We start from the raw sequence: 25,112 nt of genomic DNA, 5'->3' as shown, positions 1-25,112 counted from the left end.
TCACCTCGTTATCATGCTTTATTTCTGGGCTGAAATTGAAGCAATTGGTGGGAAATTGCCTCAGGCTGCCCTTGTGTCTTCCTATTCAATGGAAGAAAATCTTCAAGTTTTCATGAAAATGTCATTTTACAATACTATTTATTGGTCACTGCATTGAATGGGATGAACAGCGAATTGGCAATGTCCCCTTTTTGCAAATCATTTAGGAGATGTGGAATTACAGTGGTGCTGCCAAACCCTTTTAAATCCTTTGCTTCCTCTAGGATTCAATAAGATTAACCTTTTATTTTTCTCTCATCCCATTAAATCTGTCAAAGCCTGATAAATGTATTACCATTTGTGTATCCATGTTCAGTTTGGTCAGAAAGTCTCAAAATTATTCATCTCGTTCTTTCTACTCCTGTTGAAGCCAACCAACTGAAGTGAACAAGGTTTTGCTGTACAGTATGATAAGACAAGTCACAGCAAGCCTGGGAAGAAAATCAAATGAAAAGAGAAACCAAAATTAGAATTTGCTTTTTTCTCACAGAACTGCCCTCAGCAGTTCTGTGAGAGACATTAACTGTGATCAGTACTAATTTACTTTGATCAGTAAATTGAATGCCTAAAATACATGGTACAGTAGGACTGTATCATACAAGCCTGCAGCCCAAAGGTACTTAACTTTATCAGCCCTGTTTCAGTTGCCTTAGTTCGAACACAAGTATAAAAAAAGGCCTGAAATTCCTCATAAACATGCGTATTTAGATTTCTGAACAGATTTTGAAAATGGCCTGCTTCCTTTTGATGTCAAACCACATGTATTGTTTATTTTCATGATAACTTCCCCCAGTGCGCTTCATTGAAAATAGTAACAAAATAATAATAAAGGTGTACTTTCTTATTTAGGATGTAGGTTTAAAATGTGTGAAGATCATTTTTATCATGTAGTAAGACGGTAAAATGATTCTAAATGTCAACAAAATAAAAAAAACTAGAACCCCATCAGTATTTTGTAATTATTCTAGTAGTTTATTATGGTGGTATATACAGTACAGTAGGTTTCTTTTTACAGGATGCCTTTTCACTGCCTACTGTACTAATCCTTAAGAAATGCCTTCCTATTTTCCAAAGTGATTGTTTTGTCTGCGGTGGTATTAATGAATTTTCTACAGTTTTTTAAGGCTTTTTATGAATAAATAATGAGCAGTGTCTGCCAAAATAATGGTTCCAGATCAAAAGTGTTTGCAATACTTAAACACCTTAAAGCCCTGAGCTAAAACATCTGAGAAAATGTGAATACTAATGAGATGTTTTAACATTGTCTCCTTTTAACATGTTCTGTTGTTTCTAAATTTGTCATTGTTACGATCCTCATAAGCACTTGAGAGATGTAGAGACAGTGGACAAAGAATAAATAGAAGTGCCAGTGTACAGGTAGCATCGCTTAGAAGAGTGTTGAGTGCTCTGGCATAGAGTGTGCTGCTGTCTGGAATTCTGCAGGAGGGATGCAGCACTGTTCTTCCACAAGAAAGTGCATCATCCCATACCTTGTTGATGGAGGTGGAAAACAGTCTCACGTGTTTATTCCAGAATAGCCCATATCTGACTGGGTTCAGATAGGGTGACTGAGAAGGCTGTGACATATAGAGTTCATCAAACCATTGGATGACCACGTGTGCTCTGAGAATTGTCATCCTGGTAGACAGCCCTCTGGTCGGAAAGAAATGCCGCAAGATGGGGTGAAGATGACCACTTAGTACCATTAAGTAGCAATTTGCATTGATCTTGCCTTCTAAGGTTTGTGCACCTAACACCCAGGAAAATGTGCCCGTTAACATGGCAGAAACCTCCAGAACCCTTCACTGTTGGAATCAAGCACTCAAGGCTGTACAGGTCTTTAGGTTGGTGCCACAGACATGTGTACCACTGGATTAGTAAACATGCATTGCCAGGTGTGGTGAACAGTATACACTGCAACCCATTTTTAGTATCTACTGTATGTCACTCTTGGTTTCTCACAACTAAGTGTGATAGATACACTGTAGGTCCAAACTTGATAGAGATATTGGCCTTCTGCTACAGTGATTTGTCCTACTTATGCTACTTATTACATTATATATAGTAACATTTTCACACTGATGTACTGTAAATACACTGTATAGATAACATGGCATAGTGGTGAATATTTATTTTGACCTGCCTAGGAGAGGCAGAAACCTTTCATATTGAGTTTTAGATTTGGATTACTGACTAATAGGCTAAAAAAATGGACAGATTCTCAGTCATTTTAGTATAGTAAAATTTCACTATTCACATCTTTGGGTACTTTGACGTTTCCATGAATGGTGAATTCACACATACAGAAAAAACAGGTGTGGTTTTGGGAAATATTCCATTTCTAAAGTAAAATTTTTGTTATAACTTTTTCAGAAATGGTGTTATTATTGGAAATAAGGATTTTCAAAGAAAAAAAGCATTGTTTTCTCCCTATAATTCAAATTATTGTATGTGCAAACATAAATTACTCTTTCAGTTATAATATAAAAGTACAGTTAACCCTGTGTTAGAGTTTTTTCATTCTTAGTAGAAGACATTTTCTTTACTTTTAACATTAATTGTTATTAATATTCATGGAGAATGCCAACTTCCTGACCACAGAGACTCTAAGCCAGCATATCGCCAGATAAAGTGCACGTTTAGGCCATCTGTTACCATAATTGGCTTTTGGAACCTCTGTGGACTCCTAGGATGTAGCAGTGGCCCCCTTTCACAGAAGTCTGGCTTAGCCCCCCCCAAAAAAGCACTTAATCACTGGTATTAGATTAAATATCTTCTGTCCCTCTTTTTGTCCCATGGACTGACTCTTTTGGTATTCTTAAATCCAGTGAAGAAGCTGGAACAGCCAAATTCCTGAAACACTAAACAGGGCTAATCAGCACTTCTCTACAACTCTTCAGAGATTATGGATGATTTCAAATTAAATCCAGGAACACACAGAGACAACACTACTAAATTCACTCTGGTTGTATCAATCACTAGTTAGTATTGTCAATCCACTTAAAAAAAAACACTTGCAAGTTTCTTCTATACCATTCTCAAATCCATCTTGAATTTGAATTAGAACTACAGGCTGACTGCTGATTTTGAAGCACAAAAGTCCATTATGAGCTCCTGTACTATTTAATCTCCCTGCAGATCATACGTCTCCTAACTCTCTCCCTGAACTGCAGGAGCTTTGACATAGCCTCTAGCCTATGCATACCTGGCTTCTAATTTAACCCAATAGTAAATCCTGCGGAATGTGGAATTACCTCCAGGACCAATCAAATTCACTCCGGTGGTATTCCAGTCACACAGGACACTCATCAGGCAATCAAGCCAGAATTTGCCAATATTGAGGATTTTTTGTAATATGATTTGTTTCTGAAAAAATGTTCTCCCCGTGTTCATGTATGTTTTTGCTGGGTGTTGTGGTTTCCACAGTCCAGAGATATACGGGCAGGTTAATTGGCTTCTGGGAAAATTGACCCTGGTGTATTGTGTATGATTATGTGTGTCTGCCCTGGCGTCCTGTGGCTTGCTGGGATAGGCTCCAGCTCCCCTGTGTCCCTGAATTTGATCAAGTGGTTATAAAATGCATGGATGTGAAAAGTGAAAACTTTAATATGTATAAATGTATCATATATATAAGGTATGTGGAACAATTAAGAGATGCAACTTAACCTTTGGACAGGTTTACATCTGTTAACCAATTACCTTGGATTCCTATAGCTTTAATTTGAGAGTCCACCTTTTATTACATTAATTACCTTATCAAATGCTTTCTGGAAAGTTGAAATACACCATATCATATGCTTTAGTGTTACATAATTAACTTTTCACTTGTTTTAAGATTTCTGACAAATTAATCAAGCTTTCCCTTTTCAAATCCACTTTGGTTGTCTCTTAAAAATTCTTTAATTTTGACTGTTCTTCTAGTTTAGCTCTATCATTGCCAGAATTTTACCCGTTACAGAAGTACAGGTAAGACTGATTAATCTGTAGTTTCCTGGTTCAGACCTTTTCCCCATTTCCTTTGGTTAAACTGTAACCCATCCTGCATAAACAGGTCCACCTGTTCTAGTCTTTTAGCTTCATATAAATCCTCAATATGTACTCTGGCTTTTCTGGGCTTGCACGTGGCACCAGTAGAACCCCTAAGAGCACCTGAGATATTCTTCTCCTAAGATGAAACTTTAAATGTGTCTTACTGAATCATCAGCCTGCCTTTTCCTATGTCATTTATTGCAATATGTATCATGACAACGAAATCCAACCTGGGTCTGGCCAGGAGCCTGTCATTTTTGTCCTCCAAGCTATCAGTGCTTGAATCCAGCACCAGTAAGGCCTGGAAGCATATGGACACATCAAGCCTATGCATTGTGCACACCCTGCCCCTGTGGCTGCAGCCTACAGTCACGCATCTATCTCTCTCTCTGGTCTGAAGACTCTTCCTCCTCTGCTTGTGGTGTGCATGCCATGTCCCTATAGGGCATATCAACTAGTAAGTTGTGATTCTACCAGATCTGAGTTGCAGAATAGGTCAGCAAGCTGGGTCTCAAGCCCATGGATTTTGGACTCAAGATCCATCTGACAGTATTCACAGATACAGAGAGTATTCATGTCCCCTTGGTTGTCTCTGTCAAGAAAGCTAATAATCCTGCAATGGCCTTATATTGCTGTTGCTTTTGCCTGTTTATTAAATACCTATAAACTTTTAAATTGGAATACTAAATATGTACAGTATAAGCCAGACATAGGCAAAGAATGGGGAACAAAGAATTTGTTGCCATAACTGTATTAAGTGTTTTATTTTAATATATTGTATACCTATTGGTAGTGAGAAACGATAGCGACAGATAGACTATACTGTATATACTGTATATGCACATTTCTGAATTACTGTACATTAAAAATGAAAAACCCTGTGCTAGAAAAGGTTTGAATGTAATACTTAAACCAAAAACCTTATGATTATCTACTTGTCACAGATGTCTGAAGGGACGAACCGTGGAATGGCAGGAGAGCGAAAAAGACTCTATGTGTAGTGGCGAGATGGGGGTTAGCCCGGGCTCAGCTGTTCAGGGAATGCCGTATAGAAACCTATGCCCTCAGGCAGTGGACGTGGGGCGACCTGGTGCTAGGCGGGTTTCAGGACATCCGAACCTCAATGCTGAGCGAGGAGCAGAGCAGAAGCAGGAACTAAATAGGCTACACAACAAGACACACCAGAAAGACATGAATAATCACAGGGAACAAGGAACAGGAGAGAAGTAGGGCACTCTCTAGGGGTACTGGGCGTGACACTACTACCCTGTTACAGCGCATAAAATGTGATTATGTCTGACTACCTACCTGCATTTTACCTTTTGGGAAGGTAATACAGCTCAGGAAAACGCAATATTAGTGAAAACAATTTGAGGAAAAAAAAACGTCCCCAGTTCCCTAAGGGAAACCAGACGTTCCAGGAGTGACAGATGATTTATTTTTACTTAAATTGAGAAAATCACAAAGCTGACCAGATGAAACAGTAACAAATCAGGTACTCTGTTTCTGCACCAGATTGTTTCTCTTCCATCCTGTCTGCCTGTGCAACACCACTGGTTCATTTTGTCTAGTGTAGACTTGCATTGCACTTCAGCTTGTTTCATTTTTATTTCATTAGTTTATTTTATAGTCACATGCGTGCTCCCTGTACCCGTACCAAATGTAAACTTTATACTGTATATACATATGTATAGTTTGTCTCCCTGGAAAAGATTGTCTGCTAGGCAAAATAATAATACTGATGAAGATGTTCATTAATTTGATGGCTTATACTGTATGGTGATTCTAGCCATAAAAAAAAAACAAGGCACAAACTGTGGAATTCACTTTGAGTCTGTAGCCTGCTGTCAGAGCAAAAACAGTAAAGCAGAGGAGACCGAGGCACAAATGCCAAATGCAGATGTGTCTAGATAGCTCAAATGTAAGTTGAGCATTGATTTAAAAAATGTCAATATCCTATAATTGAATTGAATTGCTTATTCCAGACTTTTGAATTGTCTGTTTGAATTTGCAAGCTGCCAGAATCAGTTTTCTATGATTTTATGTTTTTTCAATTTCATTGTTTTCACTAGTCTGTAATTATCAATTGCCCCATCTTCAAACACCTCAGATTACTGGTATTTAATCTAAGAACGTAAAACGTGGTTATTTTGTTCAGTATGCATTACGTTGTTATACACATGGATCCATTTTTCTTTTGCTACTTCTCTCCTGCTTGTTCATTTTTTAACAAAAATCTGCAGATGTTCAATGGACAACAGCAACTATTCCTACAGTCATTTGTTATGAGTAAGATGCAGTAAGCTTGGATTTAAATTGAATGTGCATGTACTATATATGAACTGCTATATCACTGAATTAAATAAGTTGCTAACTCTAGCGAAATTATGTGGAATCTTGCAAATGCAGTGAAATGTAAGAGCCAGTATTGGATTTTTGTCATATCAAATATTCCTTTGGCTGCCATTCTGCTTTAAACCCATGAAGCCTTAAATCCGTATATAGAGATCGAACAGGAAAAAGCTGGCTCAGCCCCAGTAAGTCCCCTGTGTAAACTATCCTCAGTACAAGGTTAATCCTACAAAAGGTAGAACTTTCAATGTAAACAGGCTTTATAAAGTGTTGTGATGTCAGAAAGGATTTGGTAGATGTTTATTACAAGAGATGCAAACATTAAAACTGGTGCTCAGAACAGGCTGGTCTGAGCAGAAAGAAATCTAATTTATTCTGTGAGTAGAACAGTTTAAATGAACGTTTGCATCTATCCCTTACATTTGACCATTTTTCCACCTAGAGCATGAAATCTGTCTGATAACATATTACTGGTATGAACACTTTCTTATTTTATAGTCCCTCTTACTCAATTAAATCAATTCATTAAATTTGCTTACCATTATGTTAATCTAATTGTCCTCCAGGGTGTGTAAAGAAAGACTACAGAGATCAGCAAGCTGTCATAATCAAATGTCCGTTTATGCATGGGGACTTTGGAAAACCTTTTTTGAGTATTCCAGCCCTTTCCAGCTGTTGATATGTGCATTTTTTTATTTTCTGTCGCACAGTAACATGCCTTCTGAGATATTTTAATTGCTATTGTTTGCCCAGATAATAGTAGGCAAGTGTAAGAGAGATTTGTACAAGAAGAATTATTTTGTTTTATATAACATAAGTAGAAAGCTGTGTCAACACACATGGACACCTGAAGAAGGTTTGATAGCCGAAAACATTGTAAATTCTTTGTGGTGTGGAATTAACCTTTACTTGTTACTTTGTTTTTCATATACAGTACTACCCAATATAGCCTGCTGTGGATGTGCAGGAATACGCTATACACAGGACAGGAAACCCAATATTTTAGATTTCTGGAATGTCTCCTTCGGGAGTTTTTATTTAATAAGGTGAAGTATCCACAGGCACAAACTGTGATGGATCTCTGCAGTTGAAACGGCTCTTGATGTTAATGAGTTGCATTAACTTAAAGGGCATTATTTTTAGCTCTCACTTTGGAAATTGAGGAATTCAAGGCTAGGAAAAGTGTTGTCTCCCTTGGACCCATGAGACATTCATTAGGTTGATTACTGGCCTGAGGTATTCTTCATTAGGCTCTGATGTACCCTGGCTCACTTTGTGTGAACCCATCAGATAAAAGGTTTTTGTTTTAATCATTATTAACAATGCAGAGCATACTCTCAATACATACTGCTTTCCACTGTATTATACTGTAGGTATTTGCAGGTGTACTTCATTTCTGATTTGGAGGGTTGTTTTATGAAATAGTAAGGCTAGGGTTCTGGCTATCACAACAATATTTGTACAAACGGACGTTGTGGAAATTACAGATAAATAATTTCAGCATTATTTAGAATGGCATGGAGTTCATTTGTATTCTCCAGATTTATTTGACGAGTTTAATTTTAAGTCATTAAGAGATTATACCTTTCTTAATCATTATTAAGAGATGACTGTAGCAGAGCATACTGTTAATGTGTACTGCCTATTGCTGTCACGTACTGTACAGTATGGATCTGCAGGTGTTCTTCATATCTAATTTAGAGTGATGATTTCTGAAATAGCAAAGCCGAGATCCTGGCCATCACAACAACAATTGTACAAACAGAATTTTACATTTTACATTTGGAATTCCAGCCATTAAAACAATTTCAGCATTATTTAAAATGGCGTGTAGTTAGTCTTAAGTTTTCAGATTTATTTGAGGATAACAATTACTGTACAAGTCATGTTTATACCTTTCAGAAAATAGGATGTTCTTAAAGTTGGGTGTGCTATTTATTTTCTGGTGATCCGAGTTTAGCTAGATCCAAGCACGTATTTAAATAAAAAATTCAGAGACTGAATAAATATGTGAGAACAGATAATATACACACATGAATTGTTCATTTCTTTTTGCTTTTAGGTGTTGTATGTCATGGGCTTCAGTTGTTCCAACATCATCATCTTCAATTACCCTATTCCTATGGAAAATTTAGCTACAGCCCTTTTTGTTCAATTAATTGTTTTTTTGACACATTAGAACACTTAATGACTTTAATGACTTTAAAGACAAGATGGACATTTAGATATTGGGCAAAATTCCTTTTCTTGGACTTTTCCAGTTTCACATCATATCCGTAAATTGAAGCATTTTAGGCCTTTTAATAATTTTGTGATGATGATAACAGAGATGAAGGCTTATGAAGAGTGAATGCAGGCTTCCGTTTATTGCTTCTTCTCCTAGTACTCACCACGTGACCCTTAGAGGGAAAATGCTGAGGAGTTCTGTGGTTTGATTAATGCTAACTGGGACCTCCCATGCAGCCCCTTGGCCCCTATCTCCACTGCACTATTGATTTGTTTAATTGAAGATCTCACGCAGTGCACAGTGACGGTGTTTTGTTCCCCGTCCTCAGTGAGATTCTCTCATGACTGACCTTTCACAGTAGGGAGCTGTAAATTAAACCTCCTATCTTACCTGGGAGCCATAATCTGTAAAGTGGTCTGTAATGTGATGTGACTGCTGTGACATGAGTGCAGATCCCATATATCAGTTATACTGTGATTTTCACTGCCTACAATCCTGACTTTTCATATCGCCACATGTACAGTAAGTGTACATGCACACATCACACTAATACAGTATAAACAGCAGTAGATACCAATTTTTTTTAAGCGGTGCTGTGCTTTGCATATACAGTGACATACTGTACAGTTTACTTCAAATGGACTTTCTGTACTTAAATTGTCATGATGTCTATTATTGTAACATGATATGAAATGTTAATTTAACTGCAGGTATAACTTAAATTGACTTAAAAGTTAAGTAATGTCCTAATATATTTATTGCTAAAAATTATTGTAACCATTAATTCCCCTGCTTGTACCATTTTTCACTAGTTTAACAGTTGGATTTTTAAAATAGTCTTACTACTGGTAAAGTGTGCTGAACACAAAGGAGACAATCATTGAGGATTATTAACTTCACCAAGTTCATAATTGAGCGGTAAATCAAATTTCTCATTCATTACTGATTTTTAGCAATGTGCAAAATACTTTTGGAGGAAAATGTCACCACACATTGCTTGATTATTTTATTTAATAGTGATAGTTACTTAGTGCAGAGTAATATGCCAGCAACCATATCACTCTGCAACTCACAACTGGCAACTTTTTGCTGCTAAGCAGGTATGGGCCTGGTCAGTACCTGGATGGGGGGCCTCCTGGGAGAAACTAAGGTTGCTGCTTGAAAAGGTGTTAGTGGGGCCAGCAGGGGGCGCTCACCCTGCGATCCATGTAGGTCCTAATGCCCCTGTATAGTGACGGGGACACTATACTGTAAACAGGTGCTGTCCTTCGGATGAGATGTAAAACTGAGGTCCTGACTCTCTGTGGTTGTTAATTTCGTTTCTCGAAAAGCATAGAGGTGTAACCCTGGCATCCTGGCTCTTTGGCCCTTACCAATCACGGCCTCCTAATAATCCCCATCTATGAATTGGCTTCATTACTCTGCTCTCTTCCCCACTGGTAGCTGATGTGTGGGGAGCGTTCTGGCGCACTATGGCTGCCGTCGCATCATCCAGGTGAATGCGGCACATTGGTGGTGGTGGAGGGGAGTCCCCATTACCTGTAAAGCACTTTGAGTGGAGTGTCCAGCAAAGTGCCATATAACTGTAAGCAATTATTATTATACCTACTCTGTAATAGAATGGACTAGTCTTTTTTTCTACAGTCACTGCTTACTGTTATAGTTACTGATATAGTGGAACTTTTATATTTACCCATAAAAGGAAACTTATTCTAGCAAGATACTGTAGTGACTCTACACATTTGGTCTGAAAAGGATCATTTATAGGAAAGGAATTACAGTTAAGGGCTGGCCATGCCAGTCCATAGAGTTGAGTCTCTACAGACTTGATGTAACCGATTTCGTATGGCTGTCTTTCCTCAGCAAGATAATCTTTTGAAACCTCTAAGGTTCATTATGTGGACTAATAGAATTAAGCTTTTTGGTTGCCTCTTTCCCGTATTCTAATTATAATAAGTGAGGGGGAGAAGACATTAAGTGCTTCAACCAGCCCATGGAATGATTTATAATCTGTTGTAAATCTAATACATGCCCATGTCTAACATAAGGTTTTACAACTTTGTAATTTTTTTTTTAATTAAGTCAGCATGGCTTTGTCCAGGAAGGCTCTGAGCTCTTCTGCACTTAACCTTACAAAGCAATAGGCAACAGATAGCTGTATTGCATTTTATTTAAACTTTTTTATTTGGTTATTTATTGCTCATGTGAATATGTATATACTATTATTGAGCACATGCTTTTTCATTACATGTGTAGGTGTTTCTTATGTTAAAATTAAACGAAACAAGTGTTTTTGACACTTGACAAGATGGTATTTGAGTACATCAATTTGTTTTTATTTTTTAAGAGATCTAAGACATATGAATGGGGTATTTGTTATTTTTTAATCAAGGACATTGATTATGGCTAAACTATTTTTTCTAATGTAAGCTGTTATACTTGAGAACAAGTTAGTAAGTTTTGTTCATCAGTCTATGTCCAGATCAGTAAATAATGTGTACCAGATACTTTATACCTGTGGGTGTAATTATTAGCACTGTCCAAGAGAAAAATGCAGAAATCCTTGCTATATACCAGTTTTGTTTCCTTCATATGTGGATCAGATACAAAAACTAGTGCTAAGACACAAATTTACCTTTTAGGCTGAATTGTTTCTGTTTGATAGGTAGATTTATACTGTACATTGTTTAAATCTTATGTGTAACAAACACATATTTTAACACAAATGCGCTGCTTGATCTCACAAGTTGCAATCTGCCCCCTGCGTGAGAATTTATAAAGGCTGCTTCACCACAGCAGAACAAATCTTGATTTGTGTCAGTCCTATCATGGGGAGACACTTTCCCTAATGAAAACCATATTGTGAAAAATGAGATCATTAGGCTCTAATTAAAGGCTAATTTAACTGACATACGGATGTGTGAGGTTGCAGATCACCTCATGTGGATGACAAGAGAAGGTACCGTGATGGAAACACTATGCGGTGTGAGTTCTTTTGTTTCAAAGGTGATGACAAAAACAGTGTCTATTGAAAGAGGTTTTCAGAGAGATAGAGGAAGTGATTTTACAGCCTTAGGGAGATAATTGTTAATGTCAATGTGTAAAAGTGCTGTTGTCTATACAGTACATGACTGTAATTCATGTACAATATGGGTGGAGCGGTGGGTTAGGATCTGCGCTGTGGCTGGAAGGTTGCCGGTTCGTATCCCGTGGTTTAATAGTTTATATACTGTATTTGTGAGTCCTGCTGTTATATTTGTGTGCATTGCATATTTTAAATAACTTTAAATATGTTTTGAGTTCTGATTGCAACATCTGAACTGGCAACATTATACCACATTACCATAATTTTCAGGCATTGAAGACTAAACACAAATCCAGATTTTTGAGTTGGATTTGCTAATATTTTTTATTATTACACTTTTTTTCCAGAATGCTTTCCAGTTGTACAATAATGATTATTCTGTCAATCATGGTCCAGATTTGCCCTCTGCTACCAGCTTTCTCTTTCTTTTTGCTCTATGGAGCTGAGCCTTAGAATCTTTGAACAGGAGAGATAATCTGAGCTACCATGTTGCTTGATTTAAAAAATATAAATGTTTGTTGTCATCAAAACATAGTTTAGTTTCAATAAACTGTTCAAAGTCATTACGTTATATACTGAAAATAAAAACATTACAACTATGCATGTATAATTTCAGAAAAGTATATCGATTTTGAAAAGAGATTAAATGTTTTTGGTGTAATGTTGATTAATTTCTTATTCATGACTGCAATACACTTGACTGACTTTGAATGTTGCATAAGCACTAAATCACCCCATTAATGAGAATTTTCATTGTGCACAGTTGACAAAGTGATTTAACCTTTTGCATGTCAAGCCTGGTGAAAATCAATGCAGAAAAATGCAGAAAATAATACATATTCTGTCCTTATCAAACGAACAATGGCTTTGTACCATCAGTACTCTATGTTGGACTTACACTTTAGAAGTGGAACCAGCCTCTTAAGTGATGACCTAAAGGTTTATTATGAACCACTCTGATGGATACCAGCAAGTATGCTGCAGACTTGCATAATGTTACTATGACTTTTGTGCACAACAGACCAATTGAGGTTCATGTAGTAGTGTGTAGTCACTATAGAATTCCACCTGAACTGACTGACAAACTGATGGCAAACTGACTGACAGCATGGTGCTACATTGATCACACCCAGGAACCTAACTTGCTACTTGCATGACATGACTTGACAACCGTGGCTTTCCTGTGACATGGGAATGTGACATTTACGCCATGGATTCCCTACTGACTGGAAATTAGTCTGATTGAGCTTTTGTGGGATGAGCTGGGGTGATGTGACATTTAGATTGCAGAGCAAAGTGAACAGGGACATGCTCCTACAGGGTTTAGGGGAGAAATGGGACTTACTCTTGCATCTAGCAACTCGCATCTCACAACTAACATCTGGCAACCCACTGAACCTAAGCAGGTGTGAGCCTGGTCAGTACCTCGATGAGAAACCTCCTGGGTAAAACTAAGGTTGCTGCTGAAAGAGGTGTTAGTTGGGCCAGCAAGGGGTGCTCACCCTGCACTCTATGTGGGCTCTAATGCCCCAGTATAGTGATAGGGACACTATACTGTAAATAACCTTCAGATGAGATGTACTGTAAAACCGAGGCCCTGTCTCTCTGTGGTCATTACAAATCCCAGAGTGTTTCTTGAAAAGAGTAGGGGTGTAACCCCGGCGTCCTGGCCAAATTTTCCATTGGCCCTTACCAATCATTCCCCACTAATAATCCCCATCTATGAATTGGCTTCATCACTCTGTTCTCCGCCCCACTGATAGCTGATGTGTGGTAAGCATTCTGGCACACTATGGCTGCCGTCGCATCATCCAGGTGGGGCTGCACATTGGTGGTGGTGGAGGGGAGTCCCCATTACCTGTAAAGTGCTTTAAGTGGAGTGTCCAGAAAAGTGCTATATAAATGTAAGCAATTATAATTATTAAGCAATTATTATTTATCCCACAAGCCACTATCCGCAACCTGCAGTGAAGCCTGTGGAGTAGTTCTATTGCTTTTATCATTTCCAGCAGTGGACACTAGAAGTCCCTGATTTTCACAATAGATCCTCTGTAGTGAGCTCTATGGATGTCAATGTTAATGGGCATAATGAATTTGCCTCTACCTATGTTTTTATGCTGAACAAATGGCTTAAATATGAAAAGACGGCAGCTGAAGTATAGTATAGAAGTATAGAAACCAATGTACTCTTCTCACATTCTAATGTAGTTGTTTATCATATTGTGCCAAATAAAGAGCATCAGCCGAGAGTTTTTGTGTTGAAAGTCGTCTTTATTTCATATGCATATGGGAGTCTTGCTCTTGTACGCAAGACTCAAAGACAATACTTACAGCGCTCTTTTTTACAGTGAAACAAATGATACAAGATACACTCCCATATAAATCTCTGCTTGCATTGTGGCTATATATGGTCATTCTAGAAAGCTGACCACTACCTATATTTTCTTTACAGCTGGCTTGCGTGACAAGCAGCCCCTTCTGCTTGTAACTTTTTTTTCCCATTTGTTCCAGGATAGGTCACTTGGAGAACTATGGCAGCAATGTGTAAAGATACAGTGTGACTATATTATCTTTTGAGACAAGACATCCTGAGATGGAGTTAGTTAAATATAAGTAAAATAATACAAAGCCAACAAAATATAATACAAACTTTTAGTAAAAGATTTTAGTTAATTCCCTCAATCATGATAAAATAGTTGCTATTCATTGCTCAGCAGGACAGACAGATTGTGTTCCTTACTACTGAAATCACACATACAGTTTATAATAATAATAATTGCTAACACTTATATAACACTTTTCTGGACACTCCACTTAAAGCACTTTACAGGTAATGGGGACTCCACTCCACCACCACCAATGTGCAGCCCCACCTGGATGATGGGACGGTGCCCAGAATGTGCCAGAACGCTCACCACACATCAGCTATCAATCATACATTGAATAAATCAGAGAGAATGTCCTTTTAATGAATTTATAAGAATTGCACATTTCATTACCCTTCACTGTACTGTTCAGTAATTTAACACAAAAAACACAGTAAATACTAAAATAATAAAATCCCGTTCATGCTTTCCTGAGATAATTACAATACAGGCTTTTCGCAATTTTCTGTAAAAAGCCACAAGATGTCTCGTGTGCAAAAGCAAGGAGAGACTGAAGTGTAAAACAGAGCCCTGGTGGAGACCATATTAGGCTCTGCACTTATGCAGAAGGAACTTACTGCACTATTTGCTCCTTATGCATATAATATAAACTCTACTTAACTCAACATTTTTAGTATGTTTATTCATGTTTTACTAAGGGATCCATGAGAGGTTTTTACATAAAGTTGAATTTATGTTAAGACAATCTTTACATAAAAAACTACTTCAACTAAGTTGAGTCTTGCGAAACCTGGTGAGAGGGCGTACTGCGTTTTGCAGACAAGTCATTTAAGGTTCTAGAAATGGCACCTTTAAGTAGCCAGGCAAATAATTTATCTGAGAGCATCTCACAGTTACTGGGAAAACTCAGATAAATTAGTAGACCTTCAGGTTCAGTGGTGAAATTTGTTTTAAAGATAAAAATGTCTTGTTTAAGTGACTTATGAAAATGTGAACATGGGGATGTGTTTTTTGTGACTGCTGGGGTAGGTCAAAGTATAAATGTTTAACTTTGCTCTGTCATTTATTCATGGGCTCAACCTAACTCTTGCAGGCACAGTCCATTTAGTCTCTGTTGTTAGCAGGCACAGGACACATTTACTGCAGGGGATTAGAAGTTAAGTAGTGCAGGGTAATACTTGTATACAGCACATATACTGTAGGAACTGTTATCTTTTATATGTTGATTAAGTACTACATTTGTATTTAGAAAGTATGTTCTGATTGCACACAGCAAGGAAGCAGCATCCTCAGTCTATCAGTAACAAATCCTACAACTCCAACTAATGTGACGTACATGTAACACATGCACTGCTTTTTAGTGCATTGTGTGAAAAACACTGATTGTTGGGATGTCAGAATCTAGTGCAATAGACACAGACCATTGCTTCTTATGTTCGTAGACTAATACATGATGCATTAGCATGAAGACATTTTTGAGAGCTGTAATGGACCATTGAAACGTTTTGGTTAGATATGACTTCAGTACTGAAATAGCACATTTTATTCTTCTCTTAACAACTAGAGCTTGAGGAAGGCATTGTAGGACTTGAAAATAAATTGTGGGAACTAGTGGGTGCGATTTCATGAATACTAGCAGCATAAGGTGGAAGTAAGATAGTGAACACAGTCCTGTCAGTGCTCTGACATAAAGTTGGAATCAACATTACCTTTTTGACGAGCCATTTTTAGGACTAAGCTTTAAGGTGGTCAGTGTTCATAAACATACCTCTTATCTGTTCATGATTTGAAGTATAGAATTTAAATCTCTACTTCCATAACAAAATTCCAATAAAATGTCATAGATAAAAGTCTATTAAAAACAAATTCCAAGTAGTTGCTGCATTGCTATAAAACTTTGGAATACTGCAGGACTATGTTTTATATAAAAATCTGGGGTTGGAATTGACTGTGGTAATACAAAGTTTTTTTTACAGTTTGATAATAAATGAAGTAACTTTTCTGTCTGTCCTCAAGGGCATTCCGCAGGTGACACTGGTTGGCCATGACTGGGGTGGTTCATTTGTGTGGAACATGGCACAGTGCTATCCTGAGAGACTCAGGTATGAACTCTTTACAAACCTGTTTCTTCTGTCTTCATATTTTTACATCTTTATTCATCCTAATTTTTTCCACATAAAGGAGGGTTTCCCACTTTATCCACGATTAAAGTACTGTACTCGCCTGATTGACACTGCAATCATTGTGTGCTATCAGCCCCACTTCACAGCAGAATAGGTGAATTTTGTAAGCCCAAAATGGAATTTAGCCAAGTTACAGAGTGTATAAATAGCACCATGTGGACCGCAGTCCTGTCTTCCTGCCTGCTGCAGCTCTGCTCAGCTGCGCCCCCTATCTCTTTGGCTGTGTGTCTGCACTAGTGCTGCTGTGCCTGCCTGTATAATCATCTCCACCTGTGCATGTCTGGAGTTTCTGACTGTGCATGTTTGTGAAAGTCTTCGAGTGTGTAATCTGTACAGCTACGTTGTCTATCTGTGTTCACCTTCTCCAAATTCTCCTGTTTCCTTCTTCCCCTTCTTTCCTCTCTCTCCCTTCTCTGACATCCCTGTCCTCTCCCTCTCCACCCTGTTCCTCAGGCTGTGACAGGAGATCACATACTGGGCCGCCAGTTTAACTAAGTTCCCTCCTCCCTCTCCCAGTAGGATTGGGAGGTGTTCTGATTCTGGCGGGTGTGGGAAGTCTGGGATTAGATTTGTTATTTTAGAGAAGAATGTTTGTCTAAACCCAGAGTATTTTTCATAGTGCACAGGAAGTGCATCTCTGTGCATCTCAGTGTCTCCTTACTGTCTGTGTTGCATAAAAGGAGTTCAAGAGGTGTGGGAGTAAACGTGGTAAGTACAGATGGAACAATTCAGAATTTGCAGTAGAACCCATTGGCACATTACAGTAGCTAAGCTTGGCTTTACAATATCGTGGTGAAGTTCGGCTATGTGATTCACTGGTCAAAGATGATCGATAGGTGGCACTTGTGGTGCAGTAGATGTTAGTGAAAACGTTAGCTTCCAACAACCAAAATGTAGTACTTTTTAAAATCTGCTTAATGTAGAATATTAATATGGAATCATGTAACTAAAAGGACATTTTGGTAGCTGAAAATAAAAATAAGTTTCTGAAAATCATTAACAATATTAAAATTAAAATATAAATAGAATATTATTTAGCTGGCTTTGGTAGGATATACTGTATGACATTCTTCATAAACATCCGCATCTAATTCTTGAACTCAGTCACTAGTGGTTATTTTGGCAACATTTTGACTTGCTTATTTCAACTAAATTTTCTGTTGTGATTGTTGCAATAGAAAATGAAACGCTTGTCCAAACAAGCTGTTTAAACTGAATGATGATTTAGGTTCAGTGGTACAAATTGCCTACACACTAGAAGGTCCCAGTTTGAATTCCTGGCTCACTGTACTATTTAAATATTATGTTAAATAAATATGAAATTTATTTAATTAAATATGATAAAAAAGAATTTTTGAAATCTTTATTGATTATATATATATATCACAGTATTTCTATGTAAATATGGAAATAATATTAATAATACATGAATGAATAACGTGAAAACAAACAATGGCGGGAGAAAAACCCAGTTCTACCACCCACATGAGACCAAAAAGCTCCAGCTGTTTAATGCCACTAAGTGCCAAAAAGAAAAACAACAAACACTTGAAATTTGTGATATATTTAATCAAATCAGAAATGTGTTTGCATCTCCCTTGAACACTGGAAAGCACATAAAAAATCTACTACACTATTCTACTCTAGGTTACACATTTTCACCCACTGCCTCCCTTTCCCAGAAAAAAAACAACAATGGCAATTTCAAACACAAGTTTTCTGCACAACTTACTGCCTACACGGAAATAAACTAACCTAGAAGGCATAATTAAAAAAAAAAGTTCCCTCCTCCCTCTCCCAGTAGGATTGGGAGGTGTTCTGATTCTGGCGGGTGTGGGAAGTCTGGGATTAGATTTGTTATTTTAGAGAAGAATGTTTGTCTAAACCCAGAGTATTTTTCATAGTGCACAGGAAGTGCATCTCTGTGCATCTCAGTGTCTCCTTACTGTCTGTGTTGCATAAAAGGAGTTCAAGAGGTGTGGGAGTAAACGTGGTAAGTACAGATGGAACAATTCAGAATTTGCAGTAGAACCCATTGGCACATTACAGTAGCTAAGCTTGGCTTTACAATATCGTGGTGAAGTTCGGCTATGTGATTCACTGGTCAAAGATGAAACAACAATGGCAAAAAAACAACAATGGCAGTTTCAAACACAAGTTTTCTGCACAACTTACTGCCTACACGGAAATAAACTAACCTAGAAGGCATAATTAAAAAAAAAAACTAATCAGCTACTTTCTATCTCTCCATCATTACTCTTCCATAACTTTCCTAAAAACATCCCCCACTGAATGACTATCAACAAAATTGTACTATAGTTCTTTCAGCAAGGTTAAATTGTAAGATAACCATTGACCCCTTTTGCGACAACATACCTCTGCGAGTCTAGATTTTTCAACATTGGTTGGCAAAGAACCGAAACAGATGCTGCAAATGACACATGAATTGCCGTGTTCCACAGTTTTGAGCTTTGGTTGATGCCAGACCATCCCATTGAAGATAGTAAATAAATGCCTCAATCTTAAAAATAATATTTTTAATAACATTTATAATCAAATAACATTAAATAGTCTACCAATTTACCATAATTAAATATTAAACATCATTAGTTTTTGCAAATTGAATCTGTAAAAGAAATATTAGATTTTTCATATTATACATTTATCGATATGTTAAATAACCCCAAAACACAATTCAAAACTTGATACTTGATATTTATAAAGGTTACGTTTTTTTAAATTGAATACAACTCAATATGGGTAGAGCTGCTACGTGTCTATGTGCTATGTGTCCATGGTGTATCTAATATATACATGTAGTGCAGTTATGCTGAATATAGTGAGAATTGTGTGTCCTTGTAGCCATTACAGGTGATTTGCTAAAGGAGCTGCAAGTTGGCTATTTAGCAGTCTTATTGCCTGGAGGTAGAAGCTGTTCCGTAGTCTGTTGGACTTGGACCGAATGCTTTGGTACCGTTTACCGGACGGTAGGAGGGAAAACAGTTTGTGACTGGGATCATTGGGGTCCTTGAGAATGGACCTGGCCGTCTTCAGACATCTAGCTGAGTAGATATCCAATGAACTTGATATGTATTGATTTTTTGGGGGTGGGGGTGTGGGTTTCCCTGAATCATTGTAGGGGGTATATGGTCTGTAAAAGGTTAAGAATCCCTACCATGCTGGTACATTGATATGGAAATTCTGGTCCAGAAGGAAGAGTGCCAATAGACTGACCAGCTACACTTACATCAGCTTCCTGTTTTTTTTGAAGACTGACATTGTGATGATCAGGCCCAGCCTTGCTCACTTTCTGAGGTCTGATACGATTAGGCAAGACGTTTAGAGATAATCTCCAGATGAAGGAGTATACCATAAAATTATCAAAATTAAATAAAACTATTCAAAAGTTAAAAACGAATCTTTTGTGGCTGAAAGAGAAGGCTTAGGAGAGATTTGATTGAATTATTCATTATGTCATTCAAAATCCACAGTGAATTGGAAAATATAAACCCTAATGTCTTTTTGAAAGTCACCTCAGAGCCCAGGAGCAGAGGTTACAAATGGAAATGAAGTGTATTAACAGGAAGAAGTCTCATTCAATGTGTAAATAAGCTGGCAATTTATTGAACCAACTGAGAATTCATTTGCAAGAGAATGTATCATTTGAACATTGAGCAAAGGTTATTGTGAAAGATATAACTGGATTTAAGAACAGGCTAATATTGAAACTGAACTTATCATTTTGTGTAGATACACCAAATTCTAGGAATTATGTATGTGCTTAGGTGAGATATTACCCAGATTCCTATTGCTGGTAACTTTGTGTTGGTACATGCTAAAGTGTTTGAAACGTTTCTGCAAGTATACTGAACCACTCCATTTTGTAAATATGAAATCTGAGTAGAACCAATGTGCTTGTTGATCTTCTGTTAAACCTATAAATATTTATTTCTTAGAAATTATTTGTTAAAATGTTTAGAGGCTTTTAGAATCCTCTATATTTTACAGGACAAAATTATGGTAAACAAAGAGTAAGTGAATTTACTTTGTTTAATTACTTATTCAGTACATAGTTAATATCATTTACATTTAATCTCTGACAGTATGCATCTATCAAAGACCTGGGATTCCTAAAAACCTATTAAGAGAGAAACCAAATTTAACAAAGCTGTTGTAAAAATGTGCTGCATTTCATACTGTTCATTCAGTGTCTGTTAACAAAGTATGTTAACTTTTTTCAGAATGGTTCTACTGCTTATCATGCTTGTTAATCTACTTATTCTTCTGTATCTGTCTCTGTTTCAGGGCTGTGGCATCACTGAACACTCCCTTATTTCCTGTTACGCCTGATGCGAACCCCATGGAAAAACTGAAATCCTTGCCTATTTTTGACTACCATCTTTATTTCCAGGACCCCGTATGTGAACATTATTTTTTTTCCTTTCTTCATGAGAAAACTTTTACAAAATTCTCCAAACATGCCATTAACATTCTAATACAAAACTGTCAAGTATGTTAAAAGAATTAGAAAATTGAAACACCATAGCTTTGCAGCTTTGCAGTCCTCTCTATGCAATTCCAGACTTTTCACATCTATGATTTCTTTTAATTAGGCAAATAAAATATGTAATACTGTATGTAATTTCATTATATCATTTGCATTACTTAACATGTTGTATACATTACCTTAGTTTTACCATTTGTATTATGGAAAAAGCACTGTGAAGTTGATTTGTAATTTGATTATTCTATATGTATCTATATTGGGTGGATTTCTTTCGGAAGAAAGACAAAAGTAAGAAAACAAAGGTACTGTAACAGTAAATGAAAAGGGCTCAAGTAGCTAGAGGTACACAGGGTAAAGATGAAACAAACAGCTCAGCCAACATCAATTTCAGACATACAGTATGACTAACCTTCAGGCATACTGTTGACTTGAACCAAACATGTGAATGCATTTGACTTGTGCCTGGTCTTATCATGACTGCAGCGTGTTCAGGCCACCAGGCTCACCATTAAGTTGACTTTTACTCCCTGGTACTGTATAAGGCCAGACACTGTTTTTTCAATTACCTACAGCCAGCCTGAGTCTTTTCATTTTAATGGTTGAGCTACAATGGGTTTACTTTTTAAGGATAAGTGTGAAATAGGACCTATGTATGCCCTCATCGCATGACTGCTGATGTGGTCTCTTATAATCTCTGATATTCATTACTCACTTACCTTTTTCATCATGATCATCATCCTGGGATGTACAGTATGAAGAGGAAGGACATTGAGTCTTTTTATATCTATTCTTATATATTATCAATATTCTCATTCATGTATTGAATATTGTCATTGTTATTGTGTTTTTAACCTGTTGGGGATCCAGATTGTAGTCGTTTTCTCTGTTGTCAGATTCCTCGCTTTGATTTGAACTGGAGGTTTACCTGTCCATCAAGAGAAGCTGGGGGTGGACCTTGGGGTGTTTAATGTGGCGTTCATAGTGTAGCAGTTAGTCTTGCCTTTGTGTTGAATGTGTCCTTGTCTGTGTGCTTTAATACAACTTGGTTGATGTTAAACAAATACTCTTAAATTTCTTGTGGGAAATTCCCTAAAGAAACTGCAGTTCTTTTATTTTTGTTGAATTTTTCTTTTGTAATATTTTTTCCCTTTTCACCACTTAACAACTACAGTATATAAACTACTGTATGTTGGTTTTCCACTTTATCGTTGTGACTGGATTATTTTTTATGACTTCTGTGACCTAACTACAATGCAATTTGTGGATTTAGTACAGAACTGCATAGTAAATTGCTTACTGTCTAGAATAGTTCTGTCTGGGGATCATCCTCAGTTGCCTGCTCGATTGCAAAGAAAATACCCTTTGAACAAAGCTGGCAATCAGCTCTTCCCGTTTGGTACTAAGGACTAAGCAGCAATGTTGTTCTACTAAGTAGGAACTGAAGGGGTCCCTGATTAAAGTATAAATATATTATTTTTTTCAGATGTGTTTGATTCTATTTGAGGGGATCTTGAAGGGTGCCAATAATTTTGGCACCTATGTTTTTCACGTAAAACAGCATTACTTGTTTGCAATTGAACCTTGAAATTCATTTTTTTTTAAATAAAGGGAGAAGTATTCTCCTAACATATGAGTATTAAGTTTCTGTTATCTATCTTTTTTTACTATGCAATACTTCAAAAGTAGGTCTTATGCACTTTCTGTCGTGCACTGGTGACCTTAACATTTACATGAGCTGTCAGCATTTCTTTGAGCCTGTGCAAACCAAGTTAGAATGCCTCTCAATGAGACCTAATATTTATCAATCAGGCACTAATCAAGGTCCCAATCTCCTTAATCAGCTGCTATTTAAAGCAGTTCACTGTATCACTGTTCCAACATTGAGCTTAGAGCCATCCGTGCAAGCAGAATTTTCACTGTTTGCTCTCTATTTCCTCATCGATATTTCTTCGGGAGCTTTGACTCAGCTGAGTTCACCCTCTTCTTGTGTCTGTCACCTATAGCTTTTTTTAGCGGTTGTCTTCTCTAAGGCTTCAGCTCGCCAGCTTCCATCTAGTTTTTCCACTTGGAGCCTCACCTTGACTCAACAGCCATCTCCTGCTTTCCCTGCTTAGATATTTTTGCTCCACCACTCTTGCTGCAGATTACAGGAAGCCTTTTCTGCACTGGAGCATTTTCTTTATCTTGTCTGCCTGCAACACCTTTCTCCAATAACACTTTCATAGCCATTCACTGCCGCTGTGGAAAAATCTGAAGCTGCTGCTTAGATCTGTGCTTGGATCTGCCAATCATCACTTCACATCAGTTCTTTTTTCATTGGAATATCATATATCATAGGAATATCTCCCTATTCTAAAAATGCACCCACAAACCAGGAGAGGCTGTTTTTAACCAAAGGATTCCTTACACAGGAAATCAAAGTTCCTAGCAATAACAGAAATGCAAGCTCTTTTAACAAGGTTCAAATACTTAGCTCTCTTAGCTATCTAGTCTTTCCAGGTAATCTAAAACAAGGAGCTCTTGCCTTCACTCTTTCTTCTCTCTCTCTGCTCCTTTCTCTTTTTTATGCCTTTTTCCTGGATTGTTGATTGACACTTAATTATTTACTCATAACTTAAGTAAATTTTACAGTTGCTTTGATGAAAAGTTGCTCTGGTGAACTTTACAATTGCTTTGATCATTGAATCTAGGACTACTACATCTCAACCAAAGCTGGAAATGTTGACAATAGCCAGGTGTTACCCATTGTACCTAGGTTCACTTCATAACAATATTTATATACTGTAGCTGGTAGCAGAAAAGCATTCCACTTTCCTTATAACAATCTGCATTATTTTAGAAATGTTTTTGGTGTTGCTTATTATAACTACATTTTACTGTTGTTATTGTAATGGAAAATGCAGTTCTTTTAGTTTTTAATTTAGTTTGTCTTAACAGAGTGGCACTTTGTCTCAGTAGTATGGCAGAATTTTCACTTACCAGCTAGAAGGACTGGGGTTCGATTCTTAGTCAATGCACAAGTTGTACTTTTTACCAATGAAGACTCTTTCCTAAATAGTAAATGCAATACATAATATGTATACTATATTGACATTTTTATTATTTTATATATCACAGTAAGTTAAATAATAAAATAATATTAATATTATATGAGTAACATGAATGAGTTAGAAAATGTGAATACTGTCAATAGTAGGAGTAAAAACCAGTTCTACCAGTCAGACCAAAAATCTCCAGGATGTTCGGAGGGAGTAAGTGAAGTTTAATTTACCCTTAAACAGAAATCGCAATTTAGATGTTTTGATGTGCATATTTCCTCTTAAATAATTATCATTTAAGCCACTGTGTATAATATATTTTATATAATTACAATATAAAATAAGAAAGTTGTATTAAAATTCATTAAACTACAAACATTTAAGATTACTGATGTCATGGCTGCTTTCACATCTCCTTCTTTCCTATTTTTCTCCTCTTTGAAGACCTCCTGCAGAGTTAGAAGTGCAAAAAATGGAGGAGGGGTATGACAAATGAAAAAAAAAGGCATTTGATATCATGAGAAATTCAGTGAGTCAAGTCTAGATGTAGAATGTGTTATACTTTAGCTGAACCTCATGTTCTTAAGCATGAATATTCATTTGTTATAGTTTTACACAGTTTAAACTTGAAAAGCAGTTTCAAATGGTACAATAAATAAAACTTAAGTTAATATTTAATGCAGATTTAATTTTTATTATTAAAATAAGATATACTGTATGTGACACACATGGCACGTTAAGGACTCATTGTGCCACCTGGCAGTTTTACAGAGTAATTCAGTTCTGCACCAGATTATATAAAAAAAAGGTGCTGGGCACTTACTTTTTTGGTGAAATGTTGCATGTACAGTATCAGAGGCACACAACAATTTGCCCCAAGCACATCTGCATCTGTATCTCCCTGTTCTAAGAAATGCATCCACTAACAGAGAGGCAGTTTTTAACCTAGGGATTCCCCATACAGGAAATCAGTGTTTCCTAAAAACAACAGAATGGCAAGCTCTCTTAACAAGATTCAAATACTAAACTCAAATCTGGTCTTTTGG

General features: G+C 37.0%; 1 protein-coding gene across 1 annotated transcript in view; it reads left to right on the top strand.

Moving 5' to 3' along the window:
* The window catches only part of ephx2 (epoxide hydrolase 2, cytoplasmic), a 96,015-nt gene that overhangs the window by 29,504 nt on the left and 41,399 nt on the right, over window positions 1-25,112 (top strand). The window contains exons 11-12 of the mRNA XM_088626416.1: window positions 16,355-16,440; window positions 20,827-20,938. Of these exons, the coding sequence (XP_088482542.1) occupies window positions 16,355-16,440; window positions 20,827-20,938 (198 nt within the window). The remainder of the gene's footprint in view (window positions 1-16,354; window positions 16,441-20,826; window positions 20,939-25,112) is intronic.

Source organism: Lepisosteus platostomus, chromosome 3 (genome assembly GCF_059453375.1).
Source record: "Lepisosteus platostomus isolate fLepPlt1 chromosome 3, fLepPlt1.hap1, whole genome shotgun sequence".
NCBI lineage: Eukaryota > Metazoa > Chordata > Actinopteri > Semionotiformes > Lepisosteidae > Lepisosteus > Lepisosteus platostomus.
Note: the sequence above shows the minus strand (reverse complement) of the source record. Positions and strands in the feature narration are given on the sequence as shown.